The following is a 26,756-nucleotide window of genomic DNA, read 5'->3' as shown; positions in this document are numbered from 1 at the left end:
CTTGAAATTAGAAAGAAATTCTATATCCAACTACCCAAATGGATATCCCTGACGGAAGCCCTGATATACCCAAATCTGATAAATTTTGACAAAAATGTTATTTATAAACAACTGTTAGATGACCAAAATAGATTAAATTCCAGGAAAAATTTGGCTGAAATGGGAATAAATATTGATTGGTGGCCATACTTTCAAATACAAAATAAATACAAATCAGATCTAGCACAATTTGGCTTTCAGGACAAGGACCAGGAATTGGATAAAATTTTAATAGGACCAGACAAGAAATTAATCTCGAAAATATATAACTGTTTCCTGACCCGAAAAATGGAAACAGAAAGAGTGAAAGAAGTTATGATAACCTGGGCCCAGAATATCGGCCACACAATTGACCTAGATGACTGTGAAAGGGTATGGGAGTGGAATCTGAAATTAACGAAGTCGACGGCCTACAAAGAAAATGTATACAAAATGTTCTACCGCTGGCATCTTTCTCCGACAAGACTAGCAAAAATTTCCACGAAATTACCGGCCAAATGTTGGAAATGCAAAATAACACTGGGCACTTACTACTACATGTGGTGGACGTGTCCGGTGGCTAAGACATACTGGAAGCGAACGCTAAGATGGCTGAATGAAATTATGTCAATTAAATTAAGTTTCAAGCCAGAAATGTTTCTATTAGGGATAACAGATCAAAAAATAAGTAAAACCAATCAATACCTTCTCATCCATATCTTGACGGCGGCAAGGATCGCTTATGCGCAGTCCTGGAAGAATGAAAATGCCCCTACTAGCACAATGGTGATGAATAAAATCCTAGAAATAGCGGAAATGAACAGATTGACAATGCGGATTAACAAAAAAGAAGACTCAGACTTGTACAAAGTCTGGGAGAAATTATACAAATGGCTTGACAAGACAGTGAGGATTAAGATATAAAAGGAGATAGTTGACTAACTTAAAATGATCTAAGCAACAACTTAAATATACAATATACAAAGACTGAATGACAAACGAGAGTAGAAATGTATTAGAGGTGAGAATTCACCGACGAGTAATACCATTAGACCACAATGTTGGAAAAACTTGAAAATCTGATAGGAAATCTGTTATAACTACCTGCATGGAATGAGTAACCTAGTCTTATACTAGGTAAGGCGAGATGAACTATAGGGAATGGACAGCGCCGTCTGCGCTGTAAATATGTAAAGAGCTTTATCTCTTTTTGTATCTTGTATTTTGTAAATCTTGCCTTTTTTTTATAACTTTCAATTGGGGGGGGGAAGAATCAGGTCACCCCCTGAAGAGGAAAATACGTAAACACAACAACGGATAGAGTGGATGGAAGGAGGAGTAGAAGGAAAGATAGGAAGGTGAGAAGAAAGGAGAGGAATAGGAGAGAGGGAAAAGCAGAGGAAGAATTGGAGGGAATGTAAGAGTAGGAGAGAAGGGAGATAAGGGAGGATGAGGGGAAGGGTAAAGGGGAGGAAGGGGAAGGAGACAAGGGAAAGGAGAGGAGGAAGGAAGGAAGGAGAGAAGAAAGAGAAGAAAGGGGGAAGGAAGGAGGGAGGGAAGCAAGGAGGGAAGGAAGGAGGGAAGCAAGGAGAGAAGGAGAGAAGGAGAGAAGAAAGGAGGGAAGGAAGGAGGGAAGGAAGGAGAGAAGGAGAGAAGAAAGGAGGGAAGGAAGGAGGGAATGTAGGAGAGAAGGAAGGGGGAAGGTAGGAGGAAAGGAAGGGGGAAAGGAAGGAGAGGAGGAGAGAAGAAAGGAGGGAAGGAAGCAGGGAAGGAAGCAGGGAAGGAGGAGGGAAGGAGAGAAGGAGAGAAGAAAGGGGGAGGGAAGGAGGGAAGGGGGAAGGAGGGAGGGAAGGAAGGAGGGAAGGAAGGAGAGTAGGAGAGAAGAAAGGAGGGAAGAAAGGAGGGAAGGAAGGAAGAAGTAGGAATGTTGTAAGATAAGATGGAGTTATGGGATGGTAAGAAAGTAATCTCAAGTATATTGTCAACTGTAGGGGGAAAATTGTTATAAATACATATTATTAATAACAGTTATGAGATCACATAATTGTGAATGTATATATGAAATTAATAAAAATTAATTAGGGGGATATAGAAGAAATTGATGATATGTTGTCTGTTTGTCCAGTAAATGCAACAGGAAAAGTAGATCAGAATGGAGCTCAGATAGTAGAATATTGTTCTTTGTCGTATGCAATTTTAATGGAACTTAGAAAAAGTATTAGAGATAGGGGGTTGGGTAGTACCTATGTGCAGGGAATGCTGGAAGCCACTATGAGAAATCATATTTTGGTACCTGAAGATTGGAAAACTACAATATGTGGTTTGGGACAGTGAATTTAAACAGCAATGTGCTGTGTGTGCTCTTTCCTCAGGGATGGGGTCTTTATTCCTGATCAATTGTATGGGTCTGGGGCCTTTGCTCCAGTTGATGCTCAGATTGTTTTACCAGCTGCCATTTTACAGGTTTCTTCTGAATGCACCTAACGAGCATTTGGAAAAGTTCCTGTTTCTGGCAAGCCTCATCAAGCCTTATCTAGTATCAGGCAGAAGGCTACTGAGCCGTATCCTGATTTTATTAACAGATTGCAGGATGCTTTAAGATGACAGATAGACAATCCTGAAGCTCAGATGGAGTTGCTGATGAAGTTGGCAAAGGAAAACGCCACTTCCAAATGCCAAGGGGCAATTATTGATCTTGGGAGCAATCCTGATTTGGCAGATATGATTAAAGTGTGTCAAAATATAGGAACAGCCTCTTATCAAACCAATTTATTGGTGGCAGCTTTATTTCAAGGCAGTAAGCCTCAAGGAAAGGGTTACAACTGTGGCAAACCCACTCATTTTAAAAGGAAATGTCAAAATCCGGGGGGTATGTCTGCAACATCCCACAACTTTTTCCATCAGGGGTTGAAAGCAAAAGCAAAATGTCCAAAGTATCAGAAGGGTTATCATTGGGCAAGTGAGTGTCAGTCAGGAAATGGCTGACTGGGCCGGTGTCTGGCCCTGGTCCAAACAGAGACAACAAACCAAGAATAGAAAATACTTCTGCAGCTACCAGAGGTAGTGCCGGTATTGATTTGATATTGCAGGAGGAAGTGAAAATTAAATTTCCTGGGGAGGTTCAGGTATCTCCCTACCAAAAAATTATGTAAGGCTTGACCTTCCGAGGTCAAGCATGGGTAAAAAGGGTATTTTTGTTATTCCTGGGGTGATAGATTTGGACTATACTGGTATTATTTATGTTCAATTGTGGACCAATTTGCCCCAAATTTTGCCAAATTACACTAGTCCTGCTCAACTCCTGCATTTGCCTTATTTTGTCCTGGCAGGGGGAGAGCCAAAGGACAGAGGGGAAGGAGGCTTGGGTTCTACTAACCCGGCCACTTCCATCATAGCTAATGTCAATATACCAATCACATTTCAACGGCCCTGTCAGATCATTGTGCTGCAGGGTAAGCCCTTTGAAGGAATTTTGGATACTGGAGCAGATGTTTCAGTGATCTCTGCCAAGCAGTGGCCTGTCACCTGGCTAACTGAGCCTTGTCCAAGTGTGTGGGGTGTGGGCGGTTGTCAAACTCCGTGTCAAAGTGCACAATTTCTTTCAGCCCTTTTGCTTAATTCAGATTTGGTCATTCAGGTCCACCCCTTTATATTAGATATTCATGTCAGCCTTTGGGGACGTGACCTGCTCAGTAAATTGAGTGCCACCCTTACTTTGGAAGACTGAGGCTACTGCCCTTCCATTAACTTGGCTGGTTAAAGAGCCTGTGTGAATTGATCAATGGCCCATGTCACATGAAAAATTGTCGGCTCCCCACCAGCTGGTAAATGATCAGCTGCTTGCTGTTCATGTTGTGCCTTCCACTAGTCCATGGAATACCCCTGTGTCAAGGCTGCTTCATTTAATAACCAAGAAAGAAACCACTCAACTCCATTTTGCAGAATTAAGAGTACTTTTACTGGTTATAAGTAAATAGAAGCTAAGCAAAGCTGGATCTGAGCAAAAGCGTGTGCAAGCAGTAGATATCAATACATGACCCATTCCCCTTCCCTTGGTAACCCCAATCCATAGTCCAATCCAATATCTTCACAGCTGTCAGGTGGGAGACATCTTCAAAAGTCATCATCAGGTTGGTATGCCGGACAGTTGGCCTTGATGACATAACATAAAAGAAAAAGGGAAGGGAAATCAATCGAGGTCAAGGCTTGTCAGGGTAGGTATAATAGAATTTGCGTAGGAGCTGAAGGGCCCGCACATGGAACTTATCAACCCATTCAGCATGTGAGGGAAGAAAATGTTTCCATGAAACAAGATATTGAATGCGGTTTCTATGTTTCCTACAGTCCAAAATTTCTTTAACCTCAAAATGCTGCTCCCCCTCGACCAGAAGAGGGGCTGGTGGAGACGTCCAAGGGGTACACAATGGAGAAACATGTTCTGGCTTCAGAAGATTGACATGAAACACCGGGTACACACGGTTGAGATATTTAGGCAACTCCAGACGTACGGACACAGGGTTTATGACTTTAACAATCGGGAATGGGCCAACATATTTGGGACCCAACTTCTTAGACTTTTGTAAGGTCTGGAGAAACTTGGTAGATAAATACACACGATCACCAACTTTATAATCTCTCGGCTTTATCTGCTTGTTTCTTATGTGCCCGATGAGCTCGGGCATCCAGAGCTCGGTATGCCAAGGGCCACATCTCCCAGAGTTGGTCACTCCACTCGGAAAGGGATAGAACTTGTGGTTTTTCCTGAGGCGCTTCGGGGATAGGCACGAAATCATGTCCAAATACTATTTTGAAGGGGGTAAATCCCGTGCTGCTGTGCACTGAGTTGTTATATGCCACCTCGGCATGAGGCAACAATTCCACCCAATTATCCTGCTGGTAATTGATGAAACACCGGAGGTACTGTTCCAAAACAGAATTAGTCCTCTCACAAGCCCCATTAGTCTAGGGTGGTGGGTGGAGCTTAGGCCCTGGGCAGAGCCTATCAGTTTCAGAAACTCCTTCCAAAACAAGGAGGTAAATTGGACCCCTCTATCAGAGATGATGCGGTCCGGCACTCCATGCAGACGATATATATGTGTAATGAACAACTTAGCTAACGATTTAGCAGATGGTATCTTGGAACAAGGAATAAAATGAACCTGTTTGGAAAACAAATCGGTAACCACCCAAATTACCGTATTTCCTTGACTCTCCGGTAATTCATCAATGAAGTCCATAGATATTTCCTTCCACGGTGCTTCAGGACGAGCCACTCCTTGTAGCAACCCTTGGGGTTTCCCTGGTGGCCATTTCACCATAGCACATGTGGGGCAGCTGGCTACGTAAGATTCAATGTCCGTCTTTAATGAGGACCACCAAAATTGTCTTTTAATGAGATGCAGGGTTTTAACAAAACCAAAATGCCCAGCCATGCCTGAATCGTGGGCACGTTGAAGAACTAAACTCCTAATAGTAGCAGGAACATACAATTTAGCCCCAATCCAAGCCAGGCCCTCCTTCATGGTGCACTCATCGGTATGTTGGTGAAACTATTCATCAGTTTCAAGGGCCTCCTTGAGTTTCGTAACGAGGTCCTTCGTGACTTCTAAATTGGAACTGGCCTGGCTTCTGGTGACAACCAGAGCAGTGAGGCTTTTCGTTGGGATGACTGGGTGGACGACACTAAGCTTTGAGCTGTTATATTGCGGAAGTCTGGACAAGGCATCAGCCATAAAGTTTTCCCCTCCTGGGATATATTTCAAAGTGAAATTGAATCTACTGAAGTGTTGCGCCCATCTCATTTGTTTGGGGGATAATTTCCGGGGGGTCTTTAAGACCTCTAAATTCTTGTGGTCAGTCCATACCTCAAAAGGGTGTTTATCCCCCTCCAAAAAATGATGCCAGGTCATCAAAGCCCACCTGACTGCAAAAGCCTCCTTCTCCCATATAACCCATCGCCTCTCAGTCTCGGTCAGCTTTCGAGAGGTGTAAGCGCAGGATTGTAATTTTTATTCATCTATACCTATTGCAAATGAATTTAACTAAGTTTAGCTAAATTGGCCTGGCCAGGTCAATTTCCACATCAGCAGCCGCTTCATACCAGAGCTGGAGTCTACGGGGGGGGGGTGCTCCGGTACACGCAGTGCTGGTAAATGTCTTTGTTCAACCCATCAGTGAAATGGTCTAGCAATGCCTCTTCAGACCAACCCCTCATAAAAGCTGAAAGCTCACGAAATTCTTGTATATAATCAGCTACTGGCCGTTTCCTCTGGGTAAGAGTTTTAAACTTAATTCTTGCTTTACGCTCTGTGAGGGGATCATCAAAGCATTTTCTCAAAGCAGTCATAAATCCATTATAGTCTCTCAGTAAGGGGAAATCAGCATTATGCAAGCCCACCATCCATGCCACCGCTTTATTTTCCAAAGCCATCATAATAACTCTTACCTTCGCTTCATCAGTAACCAGTTCATCACCATACATTTGCATAGAATTCCATATTTGAATGATGAAGAACCCTAAATCTTTCAGTTCACCCCCATATTTCACACTTAATGGGGGGACTTTAGCCATCCGGCATCTGCGGGGAGGGGCCCCTCCTCTTGGAATGTTTCTAGCCGCTGTGATTGGGGTCGGTGCTGGGTCATCTTGTTCAACTCCCTCCTCGGCCCCTCCAGTTTCTCTTGGATCAACCAAGGTTTCTGCATACTTCCCTTCTGGTTCTTGGATATTGGCTTCTCTCTCCAGACCACTCTCATGGGCTTGGCGCCTCTCCCACACTCCTTCAAAGAGTTTCATCACTTGGAACATCATAAGGTTCTCCTCCTCTGGGTCCCACCAGTCAGTCACTGGTTGTCTGGGTCTCCTCATAGTAATTCCAGTCAGAGGCTCTTCAGGGTCCTCTTTCCATCCCATTCCCCAAGTCCATCTGGGTCAAACAGATTGTTCTTCCAAGTGCAGGCCAGCCATTCGCTCTGTCTCCAAAGGGCAGGCAAATGCAGCAGCTCCCATATCTTCTTCTTGATCGCTGCCTTGGTAAGACATCCTTTAGGTTTTGGGTGCACCCCCCTCCGAAGGTGTCAGCTCTGGGATGAGTGCGAGATGAGATCCCAGCTTAATGTCAAGGCTGCTAAACTTAATAACCAAGAAAGAAACCACTCAACTCCATTTTGCAGAATTAAGAGTACTTTTACTGGTTATAAGTAAATAGAAGCTAAGCAAAGCTGGATCTAAGCAAAAGCGTGCGCAAGCAGTAGATATCAATACATGACCCATTCCCCTCCCCTTGGTAACCCCAGTCCATAGTCCAATCCAATATCTCCACAGCTGTCAGGTGGGAGACATCTTCAAAAGTCATCATCAGGTTGGTATGCTGGACAGTTGGCCTTGGCGGGAAACTCCTCTCCCTGCCACATGCACAGTAGATGGTGATTGGCTCCCTGGAAGTATATTCATTTATCTATTGATACCTATTCAGGAGCACTTTGGGCCACACCTCAATGAGGGGAAACAGCTAATCATGTTATTTCTCATATTTATTCAGCCATTACTGCCTTGGGCAAACCCTCCTCTTTAAAAACTGATTACAGCCTGGCCTATTCTTCATCAGCCTTTTTGCAATTTTGTACAACCTGGAATATTGTTCTTACTTATAGGCTACCCTACAATTCCAAAGATCAAGCGTGGAATGTGCTAATAGGTCCTTTAAGGACTGTCTTCACAAACAAATAAAAAAGGAGGGCTCTCGGGTACCCAATTTGTCATGGGTAACACAACAGGTTTAAAAAGTATTATTTACCTTAAATCAATTGAATGTCTCCATTCAAAATTTGACCACTTATCAGAGACATTTTCAACAGAAAACAAGTTTGCCTCCCTCTCTAGTATATCATCGGGCATTACCAGATAAAACATGGTTAGGGGCGGTCCCTCTGATTACTTGGGGAGGAGGATATGCTGCTGTGCTTGCTCCTACAGGACCCTTGTGGATTCCAGCACATTGCGTCCGCCCAGCTAAGGATGTCATGGTACCAGTCCCTGAATCCAGTTCCAGAAATGGCCAAGGTGACTCTACAGACGGCACAGAGGCCAATACGATCTCATTGGACCAGCTGTCCAGTGACATGGGGAGACGTGAAAAACCTAACCACCAAAGCATAGGCAACAGTAACAAGTGGAACAAACCCCCGAGAACTTATGTGCTGCTATTTTTGCGGTTTTAACTGCCAATTCCTTAGCCATCATTTGTTTGTTTGATTGTTAACTGCTGCCCTCTAGCGACAACAACTGTCATCTCACCCAAACACTCGCTTGAACCGCGAATGAAGCAGAACCTATGGGTGCAGCTAACTAGCATCACACAAAATGGTGTCTTTTGCTTATCTGAATCGTATGACATGGAAAATTTGCTTTCTACATGCTTGGTCCCTGTTTGTACCCCATCTGCAGTAATTCAAAACTTCACTGGCTTGAGTAGATTTCTATTAAATGAAAATTTTAACTATGGGACTATATCTAGTTGGAGGTTGATTGCCTATGATCCACCCCCTGATGCAATTGCTTTGGAGACCCCGGTATTGGCAGTACCTGAGAATATAACATGCACAAAAATAATTGTATATCTTCAAGTAAAAAACTTCACTGTCTTCGTATTAGTTCACCTGTTTTAAACTGTACAGATTTTGAGGAGACTTCCTTTAATTTTGCCCATGTTTGGCTCCCACAAGGATGTTTTTTCTTGGCTGGGCCAAGAGGGAGGAGTCCCCCTCTCAGAAATGTGCCCAGATGGGTTTCAAGTGCTCCACCAACCACGACACCAGAAAAAGGGGTGGGAGAGTAGCAATGGCTGTCCGGGAGTCATTAGTTCCTCGCAGGATCCCTGCCCCGGAGATTGTGGGGTGTGAGTCTCTTCTCTTGAAGTTGGACCTAGGGGTTCAAGTGGGCTTGTTCTTGATGTACCTACCTCCCAGCTATGTCACAACAGCCCTGCCTGTGCTACTGGAGTCAGTAGCCGGGTTGGCAGTGGAGTTCCCCAGACTAATGGTGCTGGGGGACTTTAATCTACCATCTCTTGGCGAACACTCTGAAGGAGCACAGGAGTTCATGGTCTCCATGACAACCATGGACTTGACCCAAATAGTTCAGGGCCCAACTCATAGAGCGGGACACACACTAGACCTCGTATTTCTCTTGGGGCAGTGGAGACGTGATCTGGAATTAAGGGGAACAGACCTCTCCCTTGTCATGGTCAGATCACTACTTGCTGAGGCTTGATTTCAGGACACTACTCCCCCACTGCAGGGAGGTGGAGTCGATTAAGTGGTTCCGCCCCAGGTGCCTGATGGACCCGATGGGATTTCAGAGGGCGCTTGGAGAGATAACTGACTCCCTTGCCTGCAACCCGACCGAATCCTTAGTCGCTGCTTGGAATGCTGCGGTGACTGAAGCACTAGATCGGATTGCGCCTTTGAGGCCTCTCCACGGCGGTGGATCCAGGAGGGCACCTTGGTTCACCGAGGAACTCCGGGAGATGAAGTGCCATAAGAGACGCCTAGAGCGACGTTGGAAGACTAGTAACTCTGAATCTGATTGAACACTACTAAGAGCCTTTATTAGGACTTATTTAGTGGCGATACGGGCGGAAAAATGCACTCATTTTTCCACTCTTATTGCATCCGCGGAATCTCACCCAGCCGCCCTGTTCAGGGTAACCCACTCCCTCCTGAAAGGTGAGGGGGTGGGGGAACCCCTGCAGGGAAGAGCTGAGGAATTTGTTCAGTTTCTGTCAGATAAAATCACTCAGTTTCGGACAGGCCTGAACTCCGCTTCGGCAATACCAGCCGAGGTGCCGAGAGCAAGTCTAAGTCGGTTTTCCTGGGATGAGTTCGATTTTGTCACCCCTGAGGAAGTGGACAAGGCCATGGGAGCGATGAGTGCCTCCACCTGTCTACTGGACCCGTGCCCCTCCTGGCTGGTTTCGACCAGCAGGGAGGTGACATGCGGCTGGCTCCAGGCAATCACCAATGCTTCTTTGCAGGAGGGGTCTTTCCCGCAACCATTAAAGGAAGCAGTGATGATGCCCCTCCTCAAGAAGCCTTCCCTGGATCCAGCCATCCTGAAAAACTACCGTCCAGTTTCCAACCTCCCTTTTTTGGGGAAGGTTGTTGAGAAGGTGGTGGCGCTTCAACTCCGACAGATCTTGAATGAAGGGGATTATCTGGATTCCTTTCAGTCTGGTTTCAGGCCTGAGTACAGCACAGAAACCACTTTGGTCGCACTGACCGATTATCTCTGGCAGGCTAGGGATAGAGGGCATTCCTCTATCCTGGTGCTTCTTGACGTCTCAGCAGCTTTCGATACTATCGATCATGGTATCCTTCTGCGACGTCTGGAGGAGGTGGGAGTGGGAGGCACCATTCTACGGTGGTTCTCTTCCTACCTCTCTGGTAGATCGCAGTCAGTGTTGGTCGGGGGACAGAGGGTGACCCCTAGGCCCCTCAATTGTGGGGTGCCGCAGGGTTCGGTCCTATCCCCCCTCCTATTCAACATCTACATGAAACCGCTGGGTGAGATCATACCACAGCATGGAATAAAGTACCATCAATATGCAGATGATAAGCAATTGTATCTATCTGCCCCGTGCCAGCTTAGTGTAGCAGCGGACGTGATGTGCTGATGCCTGGAAGCTGTCAGGATCTGGATGGGGGTAAACAAACTCGTGCTCAATCCTGACAAGACTGAGTGGCTGTGGATGCTGCCCCCGAAGGACAGTTCAGACAGTCCATCCTTGATCCTGGGGGGTGAAAATTTACACCCCTCAGAGAGGGCCCGCAGAGAGGATCGCATCTCTGCAGGTAAGCCAAAAAGTTCTTTCTTGCTGGCCAGAAGGTTCAATCCTGTCGCCTCGTTCCTTCGAGTGAGGTGTCTCAAGGAGGGGGGAAACGTTTAGTGACCAAAGTTACAATGCCATTGAAAAAAGTGACTTATGATCATTTTTCACACTTAGCGACTGTTGCGACCATTTTTCACACTTAGTGACCGTTGCAGCATTCTCAAGGTCACATGATCAAAATTTTGATGTTTGGAAACAGATTCGTATTTATGATGGTTTCAGTGTCCTGGAGTCATGTAATCACCTTTTGTGACCTTTTGACAAAATATAAAATTTTTAATCAACCCACCCCTCCGGTCAATGGTGTCCCTCTTTACCAATCTGAAAATCTGGTCACCTTAATGTTGACTATTCCTGCCAGTTTAGTGTCATCTGCAAATGTGATGATTTTCCCTTCTATTCCCTTATCTAGATCATTTATGAAGATACTGAGGAATACTGGGCATAATACTGAAACCTTGGAATACCTCACTGCTTATTTCCCTCCACATGGATTTGTTCCATTAAGGACCATATGTTGAGTATGGTTTGTCAGTCAGTTACAGATCTATCCAGAGATGATACTGTCTATCCTACACATTTCTAGCTTACCAAGAAGATTGTGGTCTATTTTGTCAAATGCCTTGCTGAAATCCAAGTATACTATGTTCACAGCATTTTGTTTGTCCACTAATTTAGTCACTTTGTCAAAGAATGAAATAAGATTCATTTGGCACGATCTGTCTGAGTATTGATGTCAAGCTTATTGATCTGTTTCCCCCCCTTTTTTTTGAAGATAGAAATCACATTAATTATTTTCCAGGCCTCGAGTAGTTCCTGGAGCTCCAAGAACTTTGAAAGATATGGTTCAATGTTTCGAGATCACTTCTGCAGTTCCTGATGGGAAGTAACCCATCAGGACCCAGTGATTTAAATTGATTTAGATGGATAGAGGTAGATGATGATTCCCACATTTCCCTTCTCTGCAAGTTGTCTTAGGATGAGCTGATATGATTGGGAAGAGATGATCCCTTTGAAAACTCAGTCCCGTACCATGGAAGGCTTTAAAAATTAAAATCAGTACCTGGAAGTCAACTGAGAACTATCACAGCCCTCAGAGATGTAACATGCACTTTTGTAGGAGTGTATATAATTGCCTTCCATCAATGGTCCAACGGTCAGTGAACCCCCCAAAAGTAGGCATTCTCAGGAATTTTGTAATGATAAAAGCAAAAGTTTGTTGGATACACTATTTCAGTACTCAAGAATCAAAACCAACTCTAGTTTTTCCTATGTAACTCATGCATGGTTAAACAATAGCTGTGCACTTCCCCACTTATAGATGTTCACACTGTCCAATTATGAATTGCCCTTTGGCTTGAGAACAGTTCAATTCTTTGTCAGATACCATCATCATGGATGGGTTCTTGGCTTCACGGTCTGTTTCTGGAGCATCTGCATTTTTTCTCACCCTTCCCTTCCACCAGGTTTTGTGACCTTTTGACAAAATATAAAATTTTTAATCACCAGGTTTCCACCAGGTTTTTGGCAAGTTGAATAGAAATAAGTTTCAAAAGGAGTTCAATCTTGATATGCCGACCCACCTGGGGAAAAACGGACACCTGGAAAGATATCAAGCATAGATTAACATCTTTACTCATATCTCTTGAATCTCCACAACCAATCCTGGTTTTTATGGGTATTTAGGGTGGAACCTTCTTACTAGCTTGTCTGCCCTGATGTCTTGTGATTTAACCCACTCTGCTTCTGACACTGGGTACTCTTTCCATTGTATCACATATTATGGTTTTCCCTTCTTGAATCTAAAATTCTCTTAATTTTGTAGTGTTCATCCATTCACAGAAATGGGGGGTAGAGGATGGTTTTCTATTGGCCTTAAATTGGTTCCTTGAACAGGCTTCAATGAATTACAATCAAATATCAGGGGGACTTTCCCCAGCACTTTTGGTAATTTTACATCCATTGTGACTGGGCTTATGATATGTACCAATATGTGTACCACATATTTCCTATGTGCCTTAACCCAGTTTCCTACAGAGTTGCCTTAGTCTCAGGTACTTTATAGATAAATACTTTTTATCCCCAATTCTAAACTCCTTTGAGGAGTGCTCCTCTGATCTGCCTGTTTCTTTTGCGACTTCCCTGCTTTCATAAAACTTTCTGCACATTTTCCCCGGCTTCTCTTAGGGCCATGATGGTGAATCTATGGCACGCGTGAGCCATTTGTTAGGGCATGTGATACGTTGCCCTGTCAGCTCCAACATGCATGCATGTGCTGGCCAGCTGACTTCCGCCTTCTTTTAAGGCCATTTTTCACCCTCTGGAGGCTACCCTGAAGCCTCTGGAAGGTGAAAAATAACCCAATGTTCAAGTTTGGGAACAGACTTCCAGTTAGCATATTGCACCATTTTTCATACATCAGAGATGGCAAAAAATGGCCCTATGGGCAAACTGGAAGTGACTTCCGGTTTCCCCCTAGAGCCATTTTTGATGCTCCAGAGGGTTCAGGGAAGCTTCCTGAAGGCTTCAGGAGGGCAAAGGCTTCAGGAGGCCTTTGGGGGGGGGGGGAAACGGCCTTATGGGCAAACCAGAAGTCCATTCCCGAACTTTTTCCTGAACTTTTTTGCACTCCAGAGGCTTCAGGGAAGCCTCTGGAGTGCTGTTTTCCCCCACCCCATCTTCTAGAAAGCCTCTAAAGCCTGGGGAGGATGAAAAACAGGTCCACTGGAAGAAGGCGGGGCTTAGCAGTGAGAAGACGGACTTTCAGGCTATTCCTGGATCTCCTTCTATTCCAAAGCATTTGGACGGTTCCTTTTTGGACCCAAGCTGTCCCGAAGAGACAGTGAAAGGTAGGGGGAGACCCAGTGGTCCCCTAGACGTTCTAGGGACCTGGAAAAACCTCCTTTGCCAGTGACCTCCGGATTAGCCACAAGGCTAACTGAAACTGCAGACAGCCCTAAAGAAAGAGGAAAGTGTTTCCAGCTGGTAATAATATTTTATTATTCAGAGACAAACAGACCACCTAAAAATTCAAACTAATTTAAATTAAATAACAGAAGAATCTAGCGGCAATTTTGATCTTTTTAATGGTTTTTCGACGGTGGTTATCCTATCTTTTAAATGTTTTAAATGTTATTCACATGGACAGTGGATAGATTACTTCAACATCTCCTCTGATCTTCTGCAAGAGGGCTGTAAACCAATTCACTATAATTTGGCTGTTTACAACCTGACACTTTTTTTTTCTAGTTCAAAAGTTTTATTTCTTTTAAAACAAACATTTCATCATTCCTCAATCAGTAAGACATCGTAGTACAATTTTTTGTGTGTCAAAATAGTTCTAGTTTCTAGCCTAATGTTCCCTCCCTCCACCCTCCACCCAACCCCCTTCCTCCTTCCCTCCCCCCGACTTCCCAGAACCCATACACGGTATGGATTTTTAACAAACACAGTCTAAAATCTATTGAGAAAAAAGGAATAAAGAAATTAATGACATGGCCCACAAAGTACAATATTTGGGAATTTGGCTGACGGAGAGATGTTCCTCTATCAAGGTAGATAACTATATGAAATTGCTACAACAGGTATACAAAGATATGACTAATTGGAGTAGCAAACAATTGTCTCTGATGGGCAGAATCGCGACAGTCAAGACATATGTATTACCAAAATTTTTGTTTTTGTTTCAAACGGCACCAACTAAATTGGACAAATTTTTTTTTAAATCCTTGGAGACAATAGTGACACAGTTTATTTGGCAAGGCAAGAAAGCATGAATCAAAGCCCAAACCTTACAAAAACGCAGAGAACTGGGAGGCTTCGGAGTACCCAACTGGGAAGCATACTATAACGCAGCAATCATGACATGGGTGAAAGATTGGGTGATGTTGAATAGAAGGCGCCTATTGGCTATAGAGGGACATGACCTCCCCCAGGGATGGCATGCCTCCCTCTGGCAAGAAAGAGACACCCCACATAGGTACTTCATGGGACATTATATTCGGAAGATTTTGATGGGGGTCTGGGAAAAAATGAGGAAAAAATATTATCTTAGGGTTCCGTGTTGGTTGGCACCATTAGAGGCCTTAACGCATCCGAGTTTATTTAACTGGACAAGAAACATAACATATAAAGATATCATGACAGAAGAGGGCAACATAAAAACAAAGATGGAATTAGAGCAACAGGGCAGGAATTTGGAATGGTGGGAATATTTACAGGTTAGAAACAGGTTTAAAAGTGATAAGGCACGTTTCGGGATCTACCCAAACCCTCAGGGGCTAGATAAGATCTTGTTTGGTGGAGACAAAAAAATGTTATCGAAGATCTACCAATTTTTGACCTGCCAAGATACTAATGAAGAGATGGACAAAAGCCTTCTAACAGTATGGGAAAGAAACCTAGGTTATGAAATTGAAATGGGCAAATGGTGGGATCTATGGAGTAAGACCATTAAACTTACAACTTCTACTGCATTCAAAGAAAACATATACAAGATGGTTTATAGGTGGCACTTCCCCCCAACGAGATTAGCTAAGATGTTTCCTGGGTTATCTCCATTGTGTTGGAAATGTGGAAGAAAGGATGGCACATTCTACCATGTTTGGTGGTCCTGTACTGAGGCCACGAAATATTGGAAAAGGATTAAAAAATGGTTAAAAGAGGTTACCGGGGCAAACATTGAATGGAGACCTGAGAACCTGTTACTAAGCATCAAACCAGATAACATAAGTAGTTCAATATGGCATTTGAGCCTGCATATAATTGTGGCCGCAAGAATAACCTATGCACAACTTTGGAAATCCACCACTATACCGCCGGAAGATGCTTTAATTAAAAAGATCTACGAATGTGCAGAAATGGATAGAATGACGGGTTGGCTGAGGGACAAAGGAGAAACAGAACATTATCTTAGCTGGAACCTATGGTATATGTGGGCGACTAGGAGAACAGCAGGGACTTAAAATGGGGAAAGTTAACATAGGTACCGTAATAGATCCCTGAATCTTGCAATGAGAAGATGTGGCTTAGAGACCTAATAATGAGGAAGGAAAGAAAAACCAGGCTGTGAATGACTGTCACCGTGGGGGGGGAGGGGGGGTTGTATGTTTAAAACGGTATTTGTATCTGTATGTTTTACTTTATATTGTTATGTATGATTTGTCTTGCTTATGTCGTTGTATTTATGTCGCTGTATTGTTTTTTCCGTTTTTTTAAAGGTAATAATGTTTAATAAAAATTATATTTAAAAAAAAAAAAGAAATTAATGACATTCTACATTGACCTTAGCTTCTTCTTGCTAAGCTAACTTTAAACAATTTAAGTCATTTCCGATCTTAAGCATAGGCTAACTGGAATTTCTTGGTCCCGTATTTATTTTGTATATAGTCAATCCATTTTTTCCAGTCTCGTTTATATCTCTCATTTGAGTGATCTTGAGATATGCCGATATTTTAGCCATCTCGGCTAAGTTTGTAACTTTCAATGTCCATTCTTGAGTTGTAGGCAAGTCTTCCTTCTTCCAGTATTGCGCCACCAACAGTCTTGCTGCCGTTATTAGGTGCAGAATCAAGTTAGTCTCTACCACTGTAAAGTCAGTACATATACCTAGTAAGAATAACTGAGGATTAAACTTTATCCTTCTTTTAAAGATATTTTGCATAATCCACCATATTTTTATCCAGAATGCCTTAACCTTTTGGCAGGTCCACCATATATGATAATATGTAGCATCGAGAGAACCACACCTCCAACATTTAGGCTGTACATTCGGATACATAGAAGCCAGCTTTTTAGGATCTAAATGCCATCTATAGAACATCTTATAAAAATTTTCTCTCAGATTTTGAGCTTGTGTGAATTTCACATTTGTTACCCATATTCTTTCCCATGTATCCAACATTATTGGTTCTTCAATATTTTGAGCCCACTTTATCATACAATCTTTAACTAATTCTGTTTCCGAATCCATCCATACATTATATATCCTCTTTATATGCATTAAGCTTTGATCTCTTATTTGTTTAAACAAATTATCTTCAGCTTGGATAAAACCAATTTTTTGATCTATTTTCCACCTGGCCAGTAATTGCCCATACTGGAACCATGTTTGAACTACCTTCTCCTCTTTCAATACCTCTAAAGATTTTAGTTATAGTAACCCCCTTTCCAAAATGAGCAGCTGTCTATAGGTAGTTCTATCCTGTTTTTGTGCTATGTTCATATTTTCAATTGCATGTCTAGGAATTGCCCACATGGGTATTTTGTCATTTAATTTATATTGGTATTTTTTCCAGACCCGCAGTAAAGCATTTCTTAAAATATGACTTTTAAACTTCTTATCCAGTTTTTTGTTGAATAACAGGTAAGCATGTCAACCATATACCAGATCGTGTCCCTTGATATTCAGTATTCTATCATTAGTTAAATGAGTCCAATCACTAATTACAGATAGCGCCACTGCATCGTAATATAATTTTAGGTTAGGTAATTTCAAACCTCCTCTCTCCCGTGTCAACCTGACACTTTTATTGCTTGGCTGTATTGGCTTAAGATCTGATAAGATTGCACAGCTTTCAATCTGCTTTTACTTGTACTCTCAAGAAAAAAATACTAACTGCATACAAACATGGCATCTCTTCAAGCGTCTATTCAAATGATTTTTTCAGCACTACAGAAATTGTCTGACACACAAGATAGAATTCAGAGAAAATTGGATTGTTTGGTGTTTTTGGCAACAAAGTATGAGGAAAAAACTGAGAATGTTTTTCAAATACAAAATAAGAATGTCAGAGATAAAGAACCTGATACTCGTGATAATTGGTTTACTTCTGAGGGAGGAAAGAATGGAATGTTTGAAGAGGAATTAAACAGACAGAAATTTTACTTCAAAAGACAGGGCGCGGGAGGAGTGGGAAGCATCAAAGAATCCACAGTTTATGAAATATCATTGGCAAAATATTTGATACCACCACTGAGAATTAAAGACAAACATGTCAAGGAAATAAAGAGGGGGCGGCAACATTATATGAGAGGCATTACAGACAAAAAAGTGCAAAGATTTCTTTGTATGGACTTGCTCATAAAGATGTTTGGAGAACTGGACCCACAAAAGGCAGCAGATATAAGACTGTTCTGTTATTGGAGATATACAGGTTGATAGATGGAAGAGTATAACTTAAAATTAGCTAAACTTAGTTAAATTCATTTGCAATAGGTATAGATGAATAAAAATTAATAATGATAGTAATGTATACAATGTTGAGTTGATATGATAAGTAATAATTGGATATGAGAAGGGAAGGTTAGAAATATATTTGGATTATATATAAAGATTATTAATAACAATAATAATTATTATAAAAAATAAAATAAAACTATACACAGTTAAATCTTAACTAATAGGGGGGAAATGCTATGATATAGGATATAATTAAATAAAGAAAGGAGAATGATAATAAATTATATACATGGAGGATTAATTTTTTGGTATTAAATATTATGGATGTTTAGCTAAAACAGGATATGAGGACTTAATGTTAATGGAGGATTTTATAAATAAGCAAATGAAATGCCAGCATGTGGTTATGGATTAAATCTTTGGTATAGTTAAAGATGAAGGATGTTTAAATAACTGTAGTCAACTAAAAGTGGAGGTATGATTATGTTAATATAGTAAACATTTGAGTTAAGACATTCGAATTAATATAAATTAATGGAAGAGATACACAAAAACTTTTTGTAACCAGCTGATATACTTTTTTATAACATATACTTGTTGTGTTTTTTTTCTTTTTTATGTTTTTTTTTAATTGTGTATATCAAATATATAAGTGCATATACAATAGAGAGATACAAAGTGTGTCTGTGGGGGGAAATATAGTTAGGATAGATTAACAAAGGTAAGGGAATAAGAAATGATACTAAATTATATCTGGGTTGGCGGAAGTACCATCCCAAGGAAACATAAATCGAGATTTAAAATAGAAACACCAACAATAGTAGAAAAAGAAAGGGAAAAAGGAGGAGAAAATGAAAGGAAGATGGGGAAAGGAGAAAGAGGTAAGGAGAGGAGGATGGAAAGGAGAGAAAGAGGAGGAGAGAGGGTAAAAAGGGGAAGAGGAAGAGCAGGAACAGGAGAAAGGTATGGGAAGAAGGAAGGGGAAGGAGAAGAGGAAGGAGGAATGTAGAGAAGGGAGAGAGGGAGAAAGGAAAGGGAAAGGAAAAGAAGATGGAAGGGAGAGAAAAGGAAGGAAAGAGGGTAGGACGGGAAAAAGGAAGATTCCATCCCTGTAGCCACTTTGAATGGGGTAAACCCAGTGCTGCTCTGAATTATTTGTTGTAGGCCACTTCTGCAAATGACAAAAGTTCTTCCCAATTTGTTTGCTGATAGTTTACATAAATATTGCTCCACCATCGTATTGGTCTGTTCTGCTGCCCTATTCATGCTCATCAATAGTGTCCTTCGAATGGCATAAGCTTTCTTTTCTAACCTGCCCATCACCTTTCACTGTCAGTGAGCTTACAGGACATGTAAGCAAAAGGCTGAAGCTTCCCTTCAGTGTTCCTCTGAAGTAGGACAGCCCTATCACCATATCATTGGCGTTGTCAGATTGGATGACAAATGGTTTGTCTGGTTTCAGATGTTTAAGAACTAGTTCTGTCATAAATGACTGCTTGAGTTTCTCAAAAGCCATTTGGCATTTCAAAGTCCAGTTCAGCTGGTGACCAGGCTTAGGCTTTACTCCCCCTCCACCCATATTTAACAGCTCTGTAATTGGCAGAGCAATCTGGGTGAATGATGGAATGAACTAGTGGTGGGTTTCAAAAATTTTGGGAACCTCTTCTTAGGTGTGGCCTGCTTTCTGGGTCCACTGGTGGAACCTCTTCTAACTGGTTCGGTAGATTTAACGAACCGGTTCTACCGAATAAGTGCGAACTGGTAGGAACCCACCTCTGGAATGAACTATCTATACAAGTTGGCAAAGCCCAAGTAACTTTGCAGCTATTTTTTAGTCTGTGTGGCCTCCCACTCCAATATTGCTTTCACTTTCCTGGGATCCACCTCTAAACCTTCATTTGATATCCAAGTATCCCAAATAGCCCAGGTTAGTCTTGTGAAAATCATATTTCAATAGCTTAGAGTAGAGTTTAGCATCTGGAGCTTTCTCAGCACTAACTTCACATGCTCCTCCATTGTTTTGGAATATATGAGGGTGTTACCAGGTAAAACACATTGCAGTAATCTGATCTGGAAATGAGTTGCACAAAGCCATTTTGATTTGTAAACCATGAACCTTCTCCATCATAGGATTCCTTAAGATGGATGGTTTTTGAGTCTTAACATTACCAGATAATATGATCATTCTGGAGTTTATTTTTAGAGCATGTAGGTTGAAGAAGGCAGCCTTGGTGATTGGCTCACACAACATGCTAAAGTATAATGTGATTTTTTGAGGACTCATATCTGATATTAACAACTACTTCTATTCCAGCAATTGCAATTGGCACAAAATGGGTTTTAGCTTAGCTTAATGTGCAAACTCAGCTAATTATCATTTTATTCAAGACACAGTTGAACATAACTATAGTTAGTGTAATCTGTGAACTGTTGCACAATTTATTTTTGGCTTAACAATAGCAGTACAAAATAATATTTTTATGTCAAAATAATTTTCTGTTACCTTTCAGTTGCTGATGGGATATAGGACTATCATAATGCACTTTACTAGTTCAGGATAAGTTGGTGAATAAATGTTTTCTGACTTTCCCAACTAAGAAAGTTATCCAGAGTTATCCAGCCAGTTTCAGTGCTAAAAGACAACTAGAACTTGGATTTCCCCATTCCTAGCCCAGCACCTTAACCACCATCCTCCTCCTTCTTCTCCTCCTCTTCCTCCCCCTCCTCTCCTTCTCCCAGTTGACGTCAGACATTATTGTTCATGGAGTAGTCAAATCACATTAGTCAAAGATACCATTCATATTTCTGTCATGTGTAGGGCTTTGCTTTGCTTTGCTGCCCCTGGCCAGCACTCAGATCCATAGAGGGCAAATGGACACACTACTGTTCTGTAAATCTTTGACTTGAGACATAGGGGCATCTGATGATCACACAGGACTCCAGTCATCAGGTGCCATCCTGGGCCCAATGTCTGGGAAACCAGGCTCTGCCTATCATAAGCCAGGACAAAAAGTGAGTGATCGAGGTGTAACACCTCTTTAAAAACATTGGTGCAGCTGACTCAGATGATAGCACCTTCTAAGGGCCCCTTGCCAGGGTTACAGGAGAAAATGGTCAGTGATTTTGAAGGTGGAAGAGGATCTTTATTTAAACGACACATAAAGCAGAGGTACTGTCTTCATTTAGCAGTATCTGTACTTCGGTGAAGCAGCTGCAAAAGGCATCTGTTCTCCAGAGGAGTGGCCTTTTATTAATTCCTGGAAGTAGGTGTTAGATTGGGTGAATGGATGAGGCAAATTCAGGCTAACTGTAACAACAGCTCCTTATTAAGGAACACTATGTACAATCCAGCAAAGATTCTGTCCGGCAGCAGCCCTTTTATAGGGAGCTGTCAGTCGTCTTAACCAATCACCTTTGAGTACTATCTGACAGTATGTAACAGTAGGTATAAAATGTCTTTAATGACGGATGGAGCGACATGTCAGTTGGAGTACCTCTCAGGTCCCCTTAGGAACACTGCCATTCTGGAGGGGGAGGGGACAAGTTGTTGGAACTGAATTCTTTGTATGCTTTTGCTTTTGCTGTAAGACATGAGATTTAGGGAAGGGGTGATGGATGGGCTTTGCTTCCTCCCAGTTGGTTCCAGCTATCCAAGGTCACAACATCCTGAGTGTGAACTGCTATCAACCTAACATCTCAGAGTTCTCAAAAAATCTCTGCAGCATGTTATTGGCTGGTGGATTGGGGGGATCAGGGTATGGTTTGAAGAGAAACAGCTTAAACCTTGAATGGAAACTTCAGATTCCACCTGACTTATCTGCAATCACTTTCTCTCAGTAAAAGTTTCCTTTTGAACTACTAGTTTCAAAAGTCATGCTTTCTTGAGAAGATAGCTGAGGCATGTTCTTATAGTACTTCAGTAATATCAAACAATGGAAATTGTTAGGTAAGCTCCCCATTGGGAGAGCGAGTATGTTCAGCGAAGTGTTGTGAGAGTTATGTTGGAGAACACACAAACCAGCATAAAGAGACACTGCAGTTTAAATAGGCTTTTACTTTCGTGGAAATAGAGGTATCAGAGTCCATCAAACAGTCCAAGTCATACATGGATAATTCAGTCAGTCATCAATGTCTTTCAGTTAAGGGATAATCCAAATAACATAATCCAGTATCATATAATCAGTCCAGTAATCAAGGTTTGCTAACAGTTGCAAAACTTACAATAGATCACGGCACTCAGATCAAATCAGATCAGCATCTAACAAACAGAGAGAGAGCTAACAGGCATTCTGGTTTCCTCTTATGGCCGATTGAGGAAAACAGCAAGCAATCACAGTATGCTTTAAATAAAGAGGTATAGCATATAGAACCTTAGTTGTGCCCTTCTCCCAAAATCTAAACTATCTATGGTTGGCCTCGTAACCTATGAAATATAACTGTCAAGCTCTTTTCTGCCCTTTCAGTTGTACTTGTGAGGGAATATGAACCCAAGCTGGGGCTCCAAATGTGTGTAGATAAGTTAAATCTGGTTTTCTGCCATGCCACCTAGTGAATGGCAATTCACCGGTTGTTGTATTCACCGCATTATTTAAAACATGGTTACTACACATCATAGCTTCACCCTACAGTGTTTCTGGCAAAGCTGAATTAGCTAACATAGTTTGAGCCATGGTCTGTAATGTTTGCCCCCTTCATTCTACAAACAAGTTATGTTGCGGCCTATAAGGAGCAGAACGTTTATGCTCGATTCCAGCTGATTTTAACATCATTTGGAATTTCTGGTTTGTAAACTCAGTCCCATTATCAGTAACTACAGTGATAACCTTGGCTTTCATCCTTCTTTCCGCAAACCTCAGTCAATTAAAGAAATGCTGAAACATTTCTGTTTTATTTTTCATCAAGTAACAGAAACCATATCATGAATAATGATCCATGATACTTAAAACATAACAGGCACCTCCCAAACTGGGTTTCTTAGGTCCTATTATATCAGCAAAAACAACTTCCAGAGGTTCCTTTGTTTTAAAACTATTCAGTCTGTTTGCAGGAGTAACTTTGCTCTTCTCCTGATTGCAAACATTGCAGTACTCCTTCTGCCAATTTAACAGTTTGTTGCAGCATCTTGAAATTAATGTGTCCCATGCGTCTATGTAGTAAATGTATATATTTGTCATGTGGTTTCACATTATCATAACCTAAGTTAGCGATCTGGGCATCAGATATAACATATAAACCATTTGTTAATTTGGCAGTAATCCTATTACCTTCTTTTTCAATTATACAGTTATCTCCCCTAAAGGTTACTACATAGCCAATGTTAACCAGAGCCCTTACTGATAATAAATTAAATTTCATTTTAGGTACATATAACAATGGTAACTTATCCTTTAGGAATGAACAACATGTATTACCTTCACCAGCTGCCTTCACCTTCCATCCATTTGCCAAACATATATGTTCCTTGCTTGTGGTCATTTTTACAAACCTTTTTCTATCTCTAGCAATGCACTGTGATGCTCCACTATCATCAACCCACAAATCATGGTTTACTGGTGCATTGCTAGATATAGCCAAAGTAGACATAGCTAAGTTGACATTAGCATTCTTTCTAGCTTTTCTGGCATTCTGTTGTTTTGCCTTTTTACAGAACCTAGCTATATGTCTCTTAGCCCCACAAGAATAATATTGTCTACATTTTTTCTATTCCGGTGGCACCGTGCTTCTCTGACGATGTCTCCTCCGAGACGCTCCAGCCCCAAGATCATGTTAATCTGCCTGGACAGCATAAATCAGTTGTCTGGCAGATTGAAAACTCTTTCCTCGGGAAAAGAGGAAAGAGGAGAGCTGCCGAGCATGGGTAGAGCTCCCTCAACCCTTCCAGGAGTAAATTCTGGGGCTTGGAAGGTGTGAGCCCCCCTGTAGCTCGACACACTCTGCTCTCTGGACATGTCTGCTTTCTGCAGATCAAAGAGCCACATCCATCACTGCAATCAATGTTTTGATCTACATTTGAGTAAGAAGCAGGCAGAGCAAATACTGGAGAGTTTCACAATTGCAAGTATTTTAAAACTTTAATTCCGATTTACAAAAACTCCTTCTGTTAAAATTAATGAGATAGAAGTGAAAATGGCGTCCGAATATTGAAGGTGTGGCTGAATCGAAACTTAACAAGCAATTACATCTTAAGTGCTTCCTAACGTTGTTAAAAGAACTAAGAGCTAATAATTGGACTAAGTGGTTTGTTTGGACTTAACAACATGGTGGAAGATAAGTTTAATTGAATAGATGAAATGGCCTCAAAACAAGTTAGAACAACAACTACTTCAAAGAGTGCTGGCAGCTCTCCAGCCCCAACAAACAAATTACAGTCACTCTTACCTCCCTCCCCCCGCTGCTGAGGCTTTAACTTGATGCACTGCAAGGCGCTTTAAAGGGACAGGCTGCTGCTTTAGAACTTAAAATAGATGAAAAAATTACATCTGCCATTAAGGGGGTTTTGGAGGAAATATCTGGGATCAAGGAGCTAATTCAGAACTCGTAACCAGCAAATAAGAGAAGACATAGTGGAAGCCTTTAAAGGTTTGGCTAGCTATGTATCCTCATTGGATGAAAGAGTGGAAGAAATTAGCCAGTCCAATGTCAATCTAGAAAGGAAAGTTGAAGATGTTCAAAGTAAGACTGATAAGTCAGAAGCAGAAATTACAATGATACAATATAGCGCGATGGAATTTGCTTTGAGAATAAGAGGCCTGAAAGAGAATAACCAAGAAAATCTGATTCTTGCAGAAGCTTTTGACCAATTAATTGGTCAATCAAGAGCTGAGTATGACTGGCAAATAGACAAAATATACTGTGTTAATTCATGGATTGCCAGACAGAAACAATTACCAAGAGATATAGTAGTCTAGCTACTAGGAATATAAGAAACCTGATACTACATGAGTCCTATAAAACCAAGTTACCGACTGCAGGTCAGGAGGTGATAGTTTTGAAGGAAATTCCATCAAAAATGTTGAAATCTAGGAAAGACTATGCATTCCTAGTGGATGAACTTAAAAACTGCCAGATACAATATAGATGGGAAGTTCCAGCCGGATTAGTAGTGAATTACTTGGGGCAAAGACATCATCTCAACTTAGTTTGGAAGGCCAGAGATTTTTACAGCAATGTATTAAAAGCTGGTTACTCTCCATCTCTTGGATTTAGAGAAATGGAACAAGCAGGAGAGGCCAGACAGCAAGATACTCAAGGATCATTGGATGCTGGCCAAGCTCTGAATCTTTTTGTGGAAACAGAAGGAACTATGGAGCAAAGACAAACCCGAGCAGCTACCAAACACAAGGAACAAGAATTAAAGATGCAACAAGCCCAGACAACAACTCAAGAAACTATAAACATCAACACAGAATCTGTGGGAGGAGCCAGGCCAAAGATCAAATTACAGGATTTCCAGGTGGCTCTTAAAAAGCTTCAGGGAGCTGAAGATAACAATTAAATTTTTAACCTGGAATGTCAATAGCTTAAACTCACCACAAAAAGGGAAAAAATATACCGTTATTTGAAACAATTTAAAAATGATGTAAGTTGTCTGCAAGAAACACATATTAGAACAAATGACCAGAAATACTTGATGAATGCAAGATTGGGACAACATTTTGTAGCTTCTGCTCTGGAGAAGAAAAATTGTATAGTTATATACTTAAGAAAGAATTTAAAGGTTGAATTAATTGAAGCAGACTCTCAGAGAAGATATATCGCAAGTGAACTACTATTAGAAGGAAAAAAGATACTCTTAACAGAGTATAGTGGGCGGAGTATACGCCCCCAATCAACAACAAGAAAAATTTTATAAGTTGCTCCATACCAAGTTAATACAATGGGATTACAGATTGTGTATATTATTGGGTGCCTGGAATGGAGTATTGGATACCAAGAAAGACAAGAAGGGACCACTGCAAAATATTCAAACACCTGCAATATTACCTAAGTCTTTCTTTGATATGATGGATGATATTGAGCTAAGAGACATCTGACGGGAAAGGAATGCTGAAGAACATTATTCTCTGATAGGCATCAATCCTTTTCTAGAATTGATTTTATATTAATCACAAATGATTTTCTTTCTAAGGTAAAGAAGACTAAGATATGCTCGAGAGCTTTAACAAATCATAACCCGGTTTGGATGGAACTGGAATATGGGAAGAAACCTAGAAGGTCTTGGAGCTTAAATGAAAATTTATTTAGATATGACAAAAATGTCAATGAATATAAAAAACTGTTGAAAGAATATTTTGCTTTCAATATGAATAAGGGAATATCTATGGAAATGGTTTGGGATGCAAGTAAAGCATATATGAGAGGAGTTTTAATAAACTTAAATAAACTATATAGACATAGACAGGGGGGAAAATGAAAGGAATTAGAGGAAGAGATAAAGAAGAAAGAGCAGGAGTTAATATCTAACCCAGGCGATAAGAAGACAAAAGAGGCAATCACTTTACTACGAGCGCACTTTAATATGTTGATGTCAGATCAGGTGGCTACTAATTTATTATATGCTAAACATAATACTTTTTGCAATGCAAACAAACCAGGTAGATGGTTAGCATATGATGAGGAAAAAACAAAAATCTCGTACTATAGAAAAAATAGATTATAAAGGTAAGGAG

The 26,756-nt window shown here is 41.3% G+C and overlaps 1 protein-coding gene across 1 annotated transcript in view; it reads left to right on the top strand.

Annotated features, from left to right (window-relative positions):
* Window positions 1–21,054: 21,054 nt before the first annotated feature.
* The window catches only part of LOC148045846 (uncharacterized), a 117,449-nt gene continuing 111,747 nt past the window's right edge, over window positions 21,055–26,756 (top strand). Inside the window, 3 exon segments of the mRNA XM_087714387.1 lie at window positions 21,055–21,099; window positions 24,633–24,990; window positions 24,993–25,498. Coding sequence (XP_087570513.1) covers window positions 21,055–21,099; window positions 24,633–24,990; window positions 24,993–25,498 — 909 coding nt within the window.

Source organism: Thamnophis sirtalis, unplaced genomic scaffold (genome assembly GCF_051295495.1).
Source record: "Thamnophis sirtalis isolate CommonGarterSnake01/CBP01778 unplaced genomic scaffold, rThaSir2_p1.2 scaffold_4, whole genome shotgun sequence".
In the NCBI taxonomy this organism is placed as follows: domain Eukaryota; kingdom Metazoa; phylum Chordata; class Lepidosauria; order Squamata; family Natricidae; genus Thamnophis; species Thamnophis sirtalis.
This window is presented reverse-complemented; position numbering and strand designations above follow the sequence as displayed.